The 13,623-nt window shown below is 41.7% G+C and overlaps 1 protein-coding gene across 3 annotated transcripts; it reads right to left on the reverse strand.

Annotated features, from left to right (window-relative positions):
- Positions 1 to 93: 93 nt before the first annotated feature.
- On the reverse strand, positions 94 to 7,686 carry LOC133126952 (flavin-containing monooxygenase 5-like). Of its 3 annotated transcripts, XM_061239489.1 has the most exons (9): positions 7,545 to 7,686; positions 6,724 to 6,860; positions 5,602 to 5,790; positions 5,183 to 5,348; positions 3,396 to 3,538; positions 2,698 to 2,894; positions 2,210 to 2,565; positions 1,721 to 1,793; positions 94 to 1,640 (listed from the first exon to the last, which is right to left on the reverse strand). In XM_061239489.1, the coding sequence occupies exons 2-9, from the start codon at positions 6,853 to 6,855 to the stop codon at positions 1,214 to 1,216; spliced, it is 1,683 nt and encodes a 560-aa protein (XP_061095473.1). In that variant the 5' UTR covers positions 6,856 to 6,860; positions 7,545 to 7,686; the 3' UTR covers positions 94 to 1,213. The 3 variants fall into 3 exon arrangements, with proteins under 3 accessions (XP_061095473.1, XP_061095474.1, XP_061095475.1); XM_061239490.1 differs by lacking the exon at positions 5,602 to 5,790; XM_061239491.1 differs by lacking the exons at positions 94 to 1,640; positions 1,721 to 1,793 and having other exon boundaries at positions 2,410 to 2,552.
- Positions 7,687 to 13,623: the final 5,937 nt, after the last annotated feature.

Here is a 13,623-nt window from a genome sequence, read left to right on the forward strand (position 1 = left end):
GAGTGAAAGTTATATAAGCTCGGAGTGGATGTATTTACGTCATACTGTTGAGGCCAATCGCTAAAGTAATAAAAAAAAGAAAAAAGTCTCCGCTCTGGAAAAAATGCTGGCTTTTATTTCAAAGTAAACCATCCACATGCATACTACATTAACATGTTGGCTATGTGTACAGGTTTTGCAATATATTTTAAAGGGAAAACAGACAACAGACAGTAAAACAATAGGCTACATTCTAAACTACATAGACCTTTGTAACACAAATAATCAATTTAAGTCTAATGAAATCTTGGAAGGGCGGCACGGATGGTGCGGTCGATAGCACTGCCGCCTCACAGCAAGGAGGCCCTGGATTTGAATCCCGGTCGGCCAGGGCCTCTCTGTGTGGAGTTTGTATGCTCCCCATGTTCATGTTCATTTACATTTACATTTACATTTTAGTCATTTGGCAGACGCTTTTAATCCAAAGCGACTTACAAGTGCATAGGTTCTATCATAAGTCAGAGCATCACATCCAGAAACTAGCAAAATACACAGGAAATGCTGTTCTAAACATAGTTGTCATAGTTGGTTTTTTTTAATTTTATTTTATTTTATTTTTTTGGGGGGGGGTTAGACAAGGATAGGGATATCAGAAAGGAGGGGCAGGGGAAATCAGGAGGGAGGACTAAGGTAGAGTTTGAAAAGGTGGGTTTTGAGTCTGCGTCGAAATAGGGGGAGGGATTCTGCTGTTCTAACAGTGGTAGGCAAGTCATTCCACCACTGAGGAACCAGAACGGAAAACAGGCGTGAACGTGCAGCTCGACCGCCAGGTGCACGTAGAGAGGGAACCGTAAGGCGACCAGAGCTGGCAGACCGGAGTGGTCTAGCTGGGGAGTAGGGAGTGATCAGGGATTGTATGTAAGGTGGGGCAGTCCCCTTAGCAGCCTGAAATGCCAACACTAGGGCCTTGAAACGGATGCGTGCGGCAATAGGAAGCCAGTGGAGGCCAATGAGAAGCGGAGTGTCCGTGTGGGTTTCCTCCCACAGTCCAAAGACATGTAGGCTAGGCTGATTGGAGAATCTAAATTGCCCTGGGTATGAGTGTGTGTGTGTGTGTGTGAGTGAATGCCCCCCCCTGTTCAGGATAAGTGGGTTAAGATAATGTATGGATGATATTTTGGAAACTTACATTGTAATTGTATTTAAGACCATGTTAATCTTTAAAGCCCTGCGTTCAGTGGCACATCCTCCACATCATCCCTGGTAGAGAGCAGAGTCTGTTCAGGAGGCCTGTAGGGTCTGGCAGGACAGAATGGTTTTTGTGTTGAGAGTAGATGGCAGCAAACACAAGCGCAGCGCAAGAGACAGTGAGCAACAGAGGCCGAGAAGAGAGTTGGGGCTCTGGTATAGTGCGTGTTTTAAATGGGTGGATCACCCGCTCCCACTGTGTGAGGATGGCCTGGCGAGCCCCTGCCCACTGTCCCGGTCCACACAGCCGATACTGGTACGGGGTGCAGGGACCCAGCAGCACACTGAGACCCAGACGAGGGTCTCGCAGCAGCAGACCAAGGAAGTTGGGCTTTACTCCCACCTGCTTCGCCAGCTCGTCCATGTAAGGGATGTAATGCACTTGAAGAGGGTTGCGCTTAGAGCAGACAAACCTGCAGGGAAAGGAGACTCAGAACAGGGGTACAGAGGCAGCTCCAGTAATTTGAATAACTCATGCGGCTCCACCGATTACCTTTGATGCATTTTCCCAGTCTCTTTCTCAATGTCCAGAAGCATGCTTTTTTCTGGTGGCAGTTTCTGCAACCCTAAAACAAAACCTTATTACATGGAAACCTGCGGTTGGGTCATTTTAAAAAGTTGACATTGCCTCCAAAGTTATTAGAAAACTAGTTTGAAATGATCAGATCACACATATTTAGAGGTATCCATCCACCATCAACTATTAATAATGCCAACACCTCCTTGTAGTTCTTAAAACAACCTCATCACAAATTCATCCATGTATATTAATTTACAAGCATATACACATTTCAGTTATGGAAAGCTACTTATGCTACTTATTGGCACCAGGTTTATTGTTTCACTTGCACCAGGGCAGTGTTAATGTATTTTACTGGCATGTATGTTGATGAATTTGCTTGGCTACATGTTTCCCTGATCTAGCACATTCTTAGAAGCAGCAGGTCTTTGATGTTTGGATGCGATCATAAAGGTCCCATACCTGCAAAGACCCTAGTTGCCCATCGTGCTTGCATCTCTGCCAGGGGCATTATGGCTCCCAGGCCATGAATAAATCCAATCACTGCCAGAGTAGGGCGCTCAAGACTGGGTGGGAAGATGTGTTTGTAAAGAGACAGTCGATAACCAGCCTGGGTCTTTATAGACGAGGGCAGGAAGGGAAAGTCATAATTGTAGCCTGTGGCAAACACCACCACATCCACTTTTTCCACCACAGACCCATCCTCGAACACCACGCTGGAGCCTCGGAACTCCCTCACATTGGGCTTCATCACCACCCTTCCCGAGATGATGCGACCAGGTAGGTCATCATTCACAACAGGGATCTGTTGAAAAAACCTGTCACAGATAAGCAATGAGTTAACTAACCTGAAGGAGCAGTGCCGATAAATAATCATAAGCAATCAGGGTGCATTTTCAGCCTCAATTGAAACCATTTTAAAGGTTTTTCTGACTGACTTGGATCCTTACCCGTGTGATGGCAGTAGTCCATATAGACGGTGGTCATGGTGCTGGTTGATTTTCTGTGCCATAAGACGGTCTGCCAAAGATGGCAGATATTTCTGCACAAGCATAGACAGACGGGCACCTTTTAGAAAATCAGAAGGAAGTCCATTGTCACCAATGCGACTCACCACCCAGGCACCTCGTCGAGAGCTGAGGTATACCTACAGGATAAGGCAAAAAAAAAAACTAAGACAAACAACAGGTCTCAATCTACTAGCACACTTGCATATCCCTAAGAACATTCTCACATCATCAAGAATCTAGGTGCTCCTCAGTGGCATATCCAGTGGAGGGCCTTGCTCTTATTAGTGATGCACCCTACAGTCTAGAATCCAGACTGTCAGTGCTATTTGTTGCTAGTGGTTTTGCAGGGTGATGTATAGATAATTGGCCATAGTATTGGCCAGGGAAGGTGAGCTCATAGCTCATTGAATGTATGCAATCTGCATGGATCAACTGTACCTGTTTCACAGTTGTTTAGTCAGTTGTTGGATTGCAGAGTAAAAAAGATATAGTGGTTGATGGCACAATTTTCAGAGAAAGCATGTGATGGCACATATGTTTGGGTATTAATGAGGTTACAATTACAAACAGACATTCAAATTTGGGGGAGAGAGGAAAAAGAAGAGAAAAAAGGATTAAAAAAATAAAAACAACCACACCTGCTCTGCAACTCTACTGCTGTCTACGGCTATGTCTCCTCCAGAATTCCCAATTCCAACAACAACAATCCTCTTCCCCAGGAGATCCTGGGCAAAATCATATTCCCAACTGTGGAAATACCTCCCGGCAAAAGTGTCTATGCCTGAAACAAAGACAAATGGCAGTTTGCTCTATGCTCCATATTATGATGGTAAACCGGGTGTGTGTTTATATATACGGTACAGTGAGCATCATAATTAATTGGACAGTGACATTTTTTGCTATTTTGGTTCTGTACTCTGGCACTTTGAGTTTGAAAGGATACAATGAGGTTGAAGTGCAGATTGTTAATTTGATGGTATTTCAATTACCTCATTATGAGGACTACAATAGGCCAGCGTTTTTTCATTTGAGAGATAGTTGAGTTTGGGTTCTATGTACACTGTAGCAGGGCTGCTATTGGTTAAAATTGTTTTTCTGCCCCCACCAAGGTCCTCCCCAGCCATCTGCTATGTTGGGGGACAACGTGTCCATATAACTGCATGTGTTTTTCTGCCAAAAAATATTGGTTCAGCTAAAGTGCATATAAATACAATGATAACACAGATGAATTATGGTTAACTTCTGCGCAGTTCAAGGTTTCTCAAATCAAGCTGATTGGGAGAGAGTTTTTGCTTTCGTTTGCCAAAGAATGATTACCCGGCATCATATGAAAACTGATATTGACTGGGCACCATCATAAAAACAATTTATGGATGCCATCTCATCTATGCCTAGTTTGAACCCTGTTTGACCACTAAAATGAACGGATTGCTACATATGACTAAAACATTTATAGGCCATTAATTCTTGATGTCAATGAGCTGTAGCATAGTGGTTACGGTACATGGTAAGGTAAGGTACATGACAGTGGTTTGATCCCTGGTGTAGCCACAATAAGATCTGCACAGCCCCTGAGCATGGCCCTTAAACCTGCAGTGCTGCAGGGGAGGATTGTCTCCTGCTTAGTCTAATCAACTGTAGGTCGCTCTGGATAAGAGCGTCTTCCAAATGCCAATAATGTAAGGAATAGATGGAAATGTTATTGAATGATATTGAAATGCATTTGATTTCGCAAATTGTGCTGATACTTAATACATAATAATGGCATTCAATGTAGTTTGAAGCCAATCACAGATTAACCTTTACAGTCACTTTACCTTGAAAATGAACGTAGGCTAACCATTCCCGAATTATAAATAAATCGCTGGACTAGCTAGTTGGTTAGCTAGCGACTAGGCATTGTACACATAGCAAATACATCACGTTTATTTTCCACAACTTGTAAGCATTTTCCCTATTATTACAATGTTTTTCTGACAAAAAAACAAGCAATGGCTTACTATAGCTGTGAAGTAAACTTGTTCCTTTTTTTGCGATTTGATTGTAGTTCCCAATATGACGACAAGGGTAGCTACATGATTCTGCGATCTCCTATGTGGCATTACTGTGTGTCCCGACATGACTACATTGCACAATTGTCTCTCCTTCAGTCACTCTGAGACAGCTACCATGAAAAGAAGCAGTTTTACACCTTGGGCTGATTTGTTAATGGAAACCTACTGTGTGTCCCAACATGACCACATTGCACAATTGTCTCCCCCATACAGCCATTTTCAGCCTTGGGCTGATTTGTTAACAGAACCTAGGTTTGTGTCCTCTTTTTGAGGGTAATCAGTTCAAAAAATGTCGCAGTCAAAAACTATAGATCGAAGAGTTTGAAATGTTACCATCTTGCACTATTAAATAGTTATAGCAATGCAGATACCTGGGAATTCATTCAATGGAAGGTGAGGCTGTGTGTAATGTCCTGTACAGACCATCACAGCATCAAAGATATCACTCTCCTTGCCACCCCCTTTTTTCTCAGTCTCCACCACCCACTGGCCTGAATGAGAGAAGTCCGGACCCTGCTTCACAGAGCTGACAGTGGTCTGAAACACACGGTAAGTGAGAGGTCAGTTATACTGTACCTGTTGATCCAAGATGGCCGCTGGCTGAGCTATGAAAAGTCTCATTGTGCAATATACCTCTGAAAATCTAATTCCATGAAAGTAATTACCTGAATTGGATTTCAAAATCATGGCCTAATAAGAGCGGTTAGCTGGATAAATTCAAAGGAAAATAAATGTTGTGTTCTCAGTCTTTTATTAAATAGTACCTCTCATTGTACTCTAAAATTCTTACCTGGAATCTGATATGCTGTAGGAGAACAAAATGTTCCACATAGAGGTGCAAGTACTGCAGGAGCTGGGAGTGGTGCATATTGTTGGGGAAGTGAGCTGGGGGAGGGAAGTCACTGTACGACATAATTTCTTTGGAGCTATTGCAAATGAGTGAGCGATAGATGTTGGCTCGTCCAGGCTCTGGTTTCTCCTTTGAGGGGCAAGGGAAAATGGTTGAAAAAAGGGAAATCAGTAAGATAGCCTATTGAATGTTTAGAAATCTAACTATCAAAAAGATAGAAATAACAGAACAGCATATATACCCATGAATGTAGACCAATATAGAGGTATATCAAGCTGGTTTCTGTATGTATCCTTGACAGATTGGGATACAATGTAATAAAAATACATCCTGTAACTGAAAACCATATAGCAGTTTCAATTTATTAACTTTCTCTAGTTTCTAACTGGGATTTTTTAAAAACATTTATTAATTCATTATCCTAACCCGCTTATCCTGAACAGGGTCACAGGGGGCTGGAGCCTATCCCAGCATAAATTGGGCGAAAGGCAGGAATAAACCCTGGTCAGGTCGCCAGTCCATTGCACCATTCACTCACACACTCATACCTACGGGCAATTTAGACTGTCCAATCAGCCTAACCTGCATGTCTTTGGACTGTGGGAGGAAACCGGAGTACCCGGAGGAAACCCACACAAACACGGGGAGAACATGCAAACTCCACACAGAGTGGCCCCGGCCAACGGGGATTCAAACCCAGGACCTCCTTGCTGTGAGACAGCAGTGCTACCCACTGCACCACCCGTGCCGCACATTTGAAACAAATTATCATAATTTATATTATGTTGGTTTGAAATATTTTGTCATTGAAACTCTACAATAACTTTTGACTTCTCTGTTGCACATCAGCATTTCGTAACTGCCTGTACAATGATCATTGTTTTAATTATTACATTCAAGCACATATCCAGAGCAGTTTCCACTTTCCACAGCTCATTTTTACAGACAGATGGATTTTTTGCTGATGAAATTCAGGGTATGTACATTGATCAAAGGTTCAATGGCCTACCTGGGAATTGAACATACAACCTTCAACTCAATCAAATATGGAAGCTACTTCACCTTGTACCTCCACAGTCCCCCGATGTCATCGCTGCTCTCAAAGCAGATGGGCTCAAGCCCCTCATCCAGGCAGCATTTGATGGAGGCTAGTCCTGAGGAACCTGCCCCAATCACTGCTACGCGGCGGACCATGGTGTCTGGGGGAATGAGGGTGATTTCTGATTGTATGAATTTAAGAAAGCCAGGAGGCCATGGCTTAAGATCCGTATAGCCTGTTGCATACTTTTGGTCAAATCCACCGAAATAACCCATTTTTATGTTTCAGCTATACATGTGACATGTGACTTTCATTTGTCATGGAATGACCCAATTAAATCCCCGTCTTTATTATATTACATATTTTTCTTATCAATTTATTATTGATACATATTGTATTATTGGGGGTTGTAACTCTTCTATCCCCCAGAATTTGTACCCTTAAAAGTAGCCCTCCATTTTACAAGAGTTGTAGTGTCTTTTATGCTTTTTTTAGGTAGTTGGAGGGTACCCCATTCCCCTTAGCCCTTGATTTTACGATCTTATTATTGTCACTGTTTTGTTCAGTTGGTGGGTGACCAGGAACTAGTGCTGCAACCACTTTCCTGGATTCTGTCTGATTCGACACGGAATCAAATGTTTTCTTTTTCAAACTAGCACCACAGTTTTCTTACTGGGAAGCATAATGACGTCGAGCCAAATGATGCATTTTTACAGCATTTTCAGAAATTAGCACAAAAACATAAACATGGTAATTGTTCAACATATACTGCACCAGAGGATTTCCCTATTAAGAGTCCCCCCACCAACAAAAATGTATAGCTTACACTACACTTAAGTCTCACCTCGGATAACGCTTTTATTCGTATATTGTGTCGGTCCTTTATCGACAAGTACCCACTCAGCTGCTCCAAAAGTATTCCTGGCTGAGATTCACTTTTCATGGACCGCAGAGTCGTCAAAAAGCATCCATCAAAAACGTTTAAAAACTTCCCATGCCCAGTCAAATACGATATAAACGTTCAGTCAACCACCAGTTGTAATTCCCAGTAGGAAATACGGGAACTTTCTGACTGCACCAGTACCTCCTACGAAAGTCACGTAAATCTAACAAGAGAAATTATATTTTAATTAGTCAATGACGAATTTAGCTGTTACCTTTCGAGTTCGAGCTCTTTATATAATTTTATATTTGCACCAGTTCGCCTCCGCACACTTTCTGATGAGGCTACTATGTTACAATTGGTTCGGTGTAGCCTCGCTTTTAAGGCGTTCACAGATGCCGACACGCAACTGTTTTGAGACCCTCCCTACCTCACCACCATGATTAGCGTTGTGTATGCTATAGATTATAATGGCACTTACTGTATATCTAGATATAGATATTGTTGTATTGTATTAGATATTGTATTGTTGTACTCTGGGTATTCTAGCTGTCAACCCTAGTATGCTAGTTCGTAAGTTGATGTATTCTTCAAGGATTCCAATTGTATCTGTATGGTCACTCTAGGACTCGGAACCGTACTGTCCTCTAGGGTCCATTTCACACTTGTCTCTGTGTTCAATCTGCACTTCGTTGTACGTCGCTCTGGATAACAGTCCCTTCTTCAGCCCAACACGCCCAGATGGGTATGAGTTAATTTGCCATTTAAACAACGATGGGAAAATGACAAATGCGTCAGTCAGTCAAACACTTTGGGTTCTTTCCACATTGATCCAGGTTTAAGATAGAGCCCTAGATAGTGTCTTTGATCTTGTTATATTTATTTTTGGACAGTAGATGGTGCATTATGTTTGGCTAAATTTGTGGAAACCAAGGTGAAATTTCTTGCTTTCTGAATTTTCTGTGACACCAGCCATCACTCCAAGTGATAGAGCAAAGGAAATTACATCTGCCTGGACGATTGTTGAGTGAGCTCACCTGGAAGTGAATGTGCTGCAGAAGGTCATTCGAGCATATACGTATACTGAAGCGGCTGTCAGTTATGTAGGATGTTGGGGTGATGGTCTGGGATGGGGAAGTCACTGAAGCAAAGAACAGTGTCTGTGAACGGGTAAGTGAGCAAGCAGGCAAAGTATAACTTTACCCATAATGGTAAACCAGTGTTCTTGCGCAAAATGATTTTATGGCTGATCTCACCTTGTACTTCTACAGTTCCTGAATATCATCCCTGCTCTCAAAGCAGACAGGCAACCTGCCCTAATCACTTTATAAGAGCATATACAGCTAATTTCTATTCGATTCCACATATTTTTGAGCTGAAACTGATCAGAAACTGATTACAGAGCTAGCCATTCTGCTCTGACCTTTCTCATTAACAAGGCGCACGCAACAGCTGCTCACTGGTTTTTGTTTTTCCCATCATTATCTGTAAACTCTATAGATTGTCGTGCTTGATATACCAAGAGATCAACAGATTGAGATATTGAAACCACACTGCCTGGCTCCAACAATCATTCCACCGTCATTGGTCCTCAGGCAAAAACCACTCGTAAGTGGACCCAAACTGTTGTATGAATAATGTACACTTAGCCTGCCAAAAAAGTTTTTGACAAATGGATGATATATTTTTTTAGTTTGAATACACACATATAGGCTATATATGAATTATCTATAAAATAAGCTTTATCTGTCGGATTTGACTGTTTTACTGTATTTGAATAATATAGGCTAATTCTGAATGTATCAAAATAGTGATATTAATTTATATAGGCTATTATGCTATAAACAATTTTGTTAAAATAAAATGTTTTCTAATAGTCATGGGACAGAATATTTTTTTAGCTTTAGCCTTTGTTGATTAAAAGCATTTGTCAATCACTAATTTGCCATTGATTTCATGTGAATTCTTCCCTGCATATAAGGTCAAAGGGCAGGGTGACCATGAGACTATTTCTTTTGGATGCCCTTGCACGTCAGACCCTTGGAAGAGAACGTGTCTTTAGAGACCGCATGGATATATTTACACTTAGATTTAGATTACCGCGGCCAGTGCTTCTACAAATATGTGACTCGTTGGAGCTGCAACTTATGAGACTGAAAAGATGTTTTCATATCAAGCCATTTCTTCTTCATTTCAGAGATGGTATGAACATTAGGTGACACCGTATTAACGCTACAGCATAATTTTTTCCAAATTCCTAGATCACATTTTTTCACCATTCTAAACCACACTTAAGCTCTCTACTATGTTTGCATGCTTTTATGCATTAATTTATTGGCTAATTAGATATTTACATTGGTGTACAGGTCTACCTAACAAAGTGGTTACTAAGTGTATATTGCTGTAGTTAGCAATGATTCATACATTTGGTTTGACTTTTTACCTTTAAATGAATATAGAATATATTATTCACATATTCAGTAAATAAAGAGAAACTAGCTTATTCACTTCCTTTTTTTCTGACGATCCAGTAGTGCTAATGTCTGCGAGTGCTTAGCCTGCATCTTACCTTCAGAAATGAATCAGTTGAATATGTGATAAAATCCAAACCGTCCCTGAGGCAGAAACATGGGTTTTGCTCTGCAGTGACTAAGTTTAAATATTAGTAGAATGTAAGCAATTGATATTAATCTTCAATCCATGGGATTCTGAACAAGTCATTTGGTTTTCAATTAACTAGAATACATGAGTGGAACTGCTTGATTGCACTGAACTTGTAGACAGGAGGGGGTCCCTGGGAGGGTTGCCAGTGTCCATAAATGAAGGAGGGGGATGACTTCCCTGCCACTTCTCATGCTATGCCCTCCTCTGTGATGAATTCTCATCACAGGCAGAGATACTCTTATTCCCCCCTCTGTTACATGTGTGTCATTCTGAATATGTGTTCAAATAAATCCCAAACAAGAAAATGGACACTTTTATAGTCATTGTTTAACGTTCCGTTTCAGTCACTGGTTTTCTGATTGTACTGCTTGTGGGCCATTTATTTTTTATGGGTCTGCGACGGTCGGTCTCCAGTCCATGATGGTTGCCGATAAATATATTATATATGCTTTGCTTTTCATTTTTCAGTGCTTTTCTGTGGTGTGTGGATTCCTCTCAGGATGGGGTCCATGATGGGGTCCCATGGTTATAATTGTAGTTATTATGTAGTTATAAGAAACATCTACTTTCCCTCACCAACTTACAGTCGCTCTGAGGGTTGTAAAAATCCAGACTGGAGTGAGGTGGTGCAGTGGGAGCTGTAGTTCAGTGCTGAGCGAGTGGAACGGTGTGGTTGTACAGCAGAGCCTTTATTTTGGGATGTAGGGAGGCCTGGCGCCGTGGCGCAGGCCAAACTACATCCCACCATTATTTTCTTTTTGTTATGTCTTGTACGAGGATGCGTGTGTGTGTGCAGGTTCTTGTTTTAAAGCTGTCCTGGAGGTGTTTCCTTGTGTTCTATCCTTTACAATGCGTATAATGCCAAATGCCTCTTGGAGACACTGTCTGTATTAATCAGTGTTTAGGGAATGATGTCAGAGAGAGATTGATCAAGATGCTAACTAAATGTTCCCTAGTCATGATTCCAGGCTAGACTCTAATCCAGGGGTCGGCAACCCTGGTCCTGGAGAGCCGCAGGGTGTGCTGGCTTTTGTCGTTACTCAGCACTTAATTGATCGATTAAAGCAGTGGATTACACAGTTAACTCGCCTCACCTGGTTTCTTGGGTATAAATCAGTTGCTGGTATTAAGGCGAAAACAAAAACCAGCACACCCTGCGGCTCTCCAGGACCAGGGTTGCCGACCCCTGCTCTAATCTATAGTCAGGTGTTTATATACAGTGCTTGATTTAATATATGTCAGGACTAGGCATTCAAATTCCTTCATGGCCTGTAATCATTGAGGATGAAAATAATAGTGGAATTATTGAAGCAAACAGGGACCCCTTGCTAGTAGAGTGAGGTATTATAGTTCAGTCAGACAATGCACAATTAATTAAGCAATATTTATTGAGGTTTAATGTAAATTAAAACTTTGGTGTCAAGGCTCTGCCTCTCATTACTCCCGGTTGGAAGCCAGCCGAAACAACAGGGAGTTGACTACAAACCCCTGAGAAGCAGAGTGTATAGGTGGATGCTGTGGTGGTGGGAACACAAAGGCATGGCATGTGAAGGCATAATTAAGGAATAAGCAGCATAATTCAAGCAAATGCAGCTAGCAAATGCGACAATAGCATGTAATATGACTAACAGAGTGACAGTATGCTAAAACGAGCAATGCAGTAGGAAGAGCCAGGCAGCGCTATGGCTTTAACATGCAGAATGAGCCAGGCAGCTTTTGGAGGGGCTCATGATTTCAACATTTCTGTAAGCCAGAGGGGAAAACCATTCCTTGAGAGCTAACTGGATTGAATCCTTCAGCATTCTTAACAATGCAAAGGTTGCATCGCCTTTTCCTATAATCTAGCTCTGCCATTTTAGCCTCAAGATGACCTTGTTTGGCCTGTTGCAGAGATGTAGCGGTTTGTTTACCTTTGGCAAACCAGCAAATTCAGCCCCTCGCTCTGCCATTTGGCACAAATATTGAGTAATTTTGGCTTGCATGAACCAGGTTTCGCCTTGATCCAAGAGAGCTGTATCACAAAGCATTGCCTGGTTTTTCTGTAGCAGCCTCTACAATGGTCACTGGCATTGCATGGTTTTCTTTGTTTATGTGAAAATAAATAAAGAGGCGAGAGGGTGCGGAGCAGAAGCTGTTGAAATTATATTCATGTGATTATTTTATTAATTGCTTATCCTGTTAGTTGCTTATGCTGGAGTGATCCCGATCATACATAATTGTTAAAGTACCATAACTTGCTTTGTGCTAATGAATATTATTTTCTGTAACTGAGTGGAGATGTGTCTCCCTGTCTGTACCTTGGGCCTCCAAGGCCACGGCCATTAATTGTGTTCTGGATGATCTTGTCTTGGTGCCTGAGAGCCTGCAGAACCAAAAACATAAGACCTCATGACGGAAGCTACCATGGGGATTCTCTTCCTGGAAATAGGGAGTTAAAACAAGAGATTTCTCAGATGCGCAGTTGATTGCACAGGCCCCTGCGTATACATCATGCTGGAATGTTTTGAGAACATGTATCTGCATAGACAGTACCTTGAAGGGGGGAGATATGAATAAACAATCTGTAGTAAGGAGAAGAGTGGTGGATTGTCTTTGAATATTGATCATTGGGAATATTAATATTCAAAGGGGGTGTACATTTGTTGTGCTCTGCACATAAATATATCCAGACAAAGGAGAAAAACCTTTGTCCTTGATTTTGCATGTAACTTGGACCTTATGTGCATAGTAAAGATTGGATTTGATTTACTGTCTGAGTGTTTTCTTACAGGAATAAATTAAAATTCCCACCACAGAGGCTCTTGAACATTTTCTTACTAGAACACTACAAAAAGACGGCAGGCTCTGTCGCCGCTGGTCACTCCGCTTTCCAAAACAGTGCACGAGAACATGGAGCGAGTGGGGTTTTAACGTCACGGTGTTCACAGAAGGGGAAGGAATAAACGGTGTTGTGGTTTGTTGCTCCAATTCCTCTTTTGACCAGTAGGTGTCCAAAATTACCTATTGTACCTTTCGTGCAAAGGTTTAGGGTTACAATGAAAGACTGTCACCTATTGGGTGCCTTGGAGATCTCGTTGCAGTCAATTTCATTTTGAGCTTTCCAGCAGCTTCAGTGTACGAGCATACTTGTTCATTGATTGCTGTGTTAAGCATATTTTCCTATAACTGAGAAACCAATTATAATGTGCAATCATGAGGCATTTTTCTGAAAGGGTTGTTTTCATTAAATATTTAAGACATCATACTGTAATGATTTGAAGCATATTTAGCTGCGTAAAGGATTTTCACTTTGCAATGGATGTGCTGTAGTGTCAGTGAAAAGCGATGCTGTTTGTACATGAAACTGCACACCAACAAATACAAGGACAAGATCCAA

This window comes from Conger conger, chromosome 4, assembly GCF_963514075.1.
Source record: "Conger conger chromosome 4, fConCon1.1, whole genome shotgun sequence".
In the NCBI taxonomy this organism is placed as follows: Eukaryota; Metazoa; Chordata; class Actinopteri; order Anguilliformes; family Congridae; genus Conger; species Conger conger.

Excerpts from the sequence above, each read along its gene's own strand:
- LOC133126952 (XM_061239489.1), bottom strand. The coding sequence starts at position 6,855 with ATGGTCCGCCGCGTAGCAGTGATTGGGGCAGGTTCCTCAGGACTAGCC. Across the intron at positions 5,791-6,723 it reads GGGGACTGTGGAGGTACAAG|GAGAAACCAGAGCCTGGACG; the intron begins GTGAAGTAGCTT and ends TGCCCCTCAAAG. Across the intron at positions 5,349-5,601 it reads TACAGCATATCAGATTCCAG|ACCACTGTCAGCTCTGTGAA; the intron begins GTAAGAATTTTA and ends CGTGTGTTTCAG.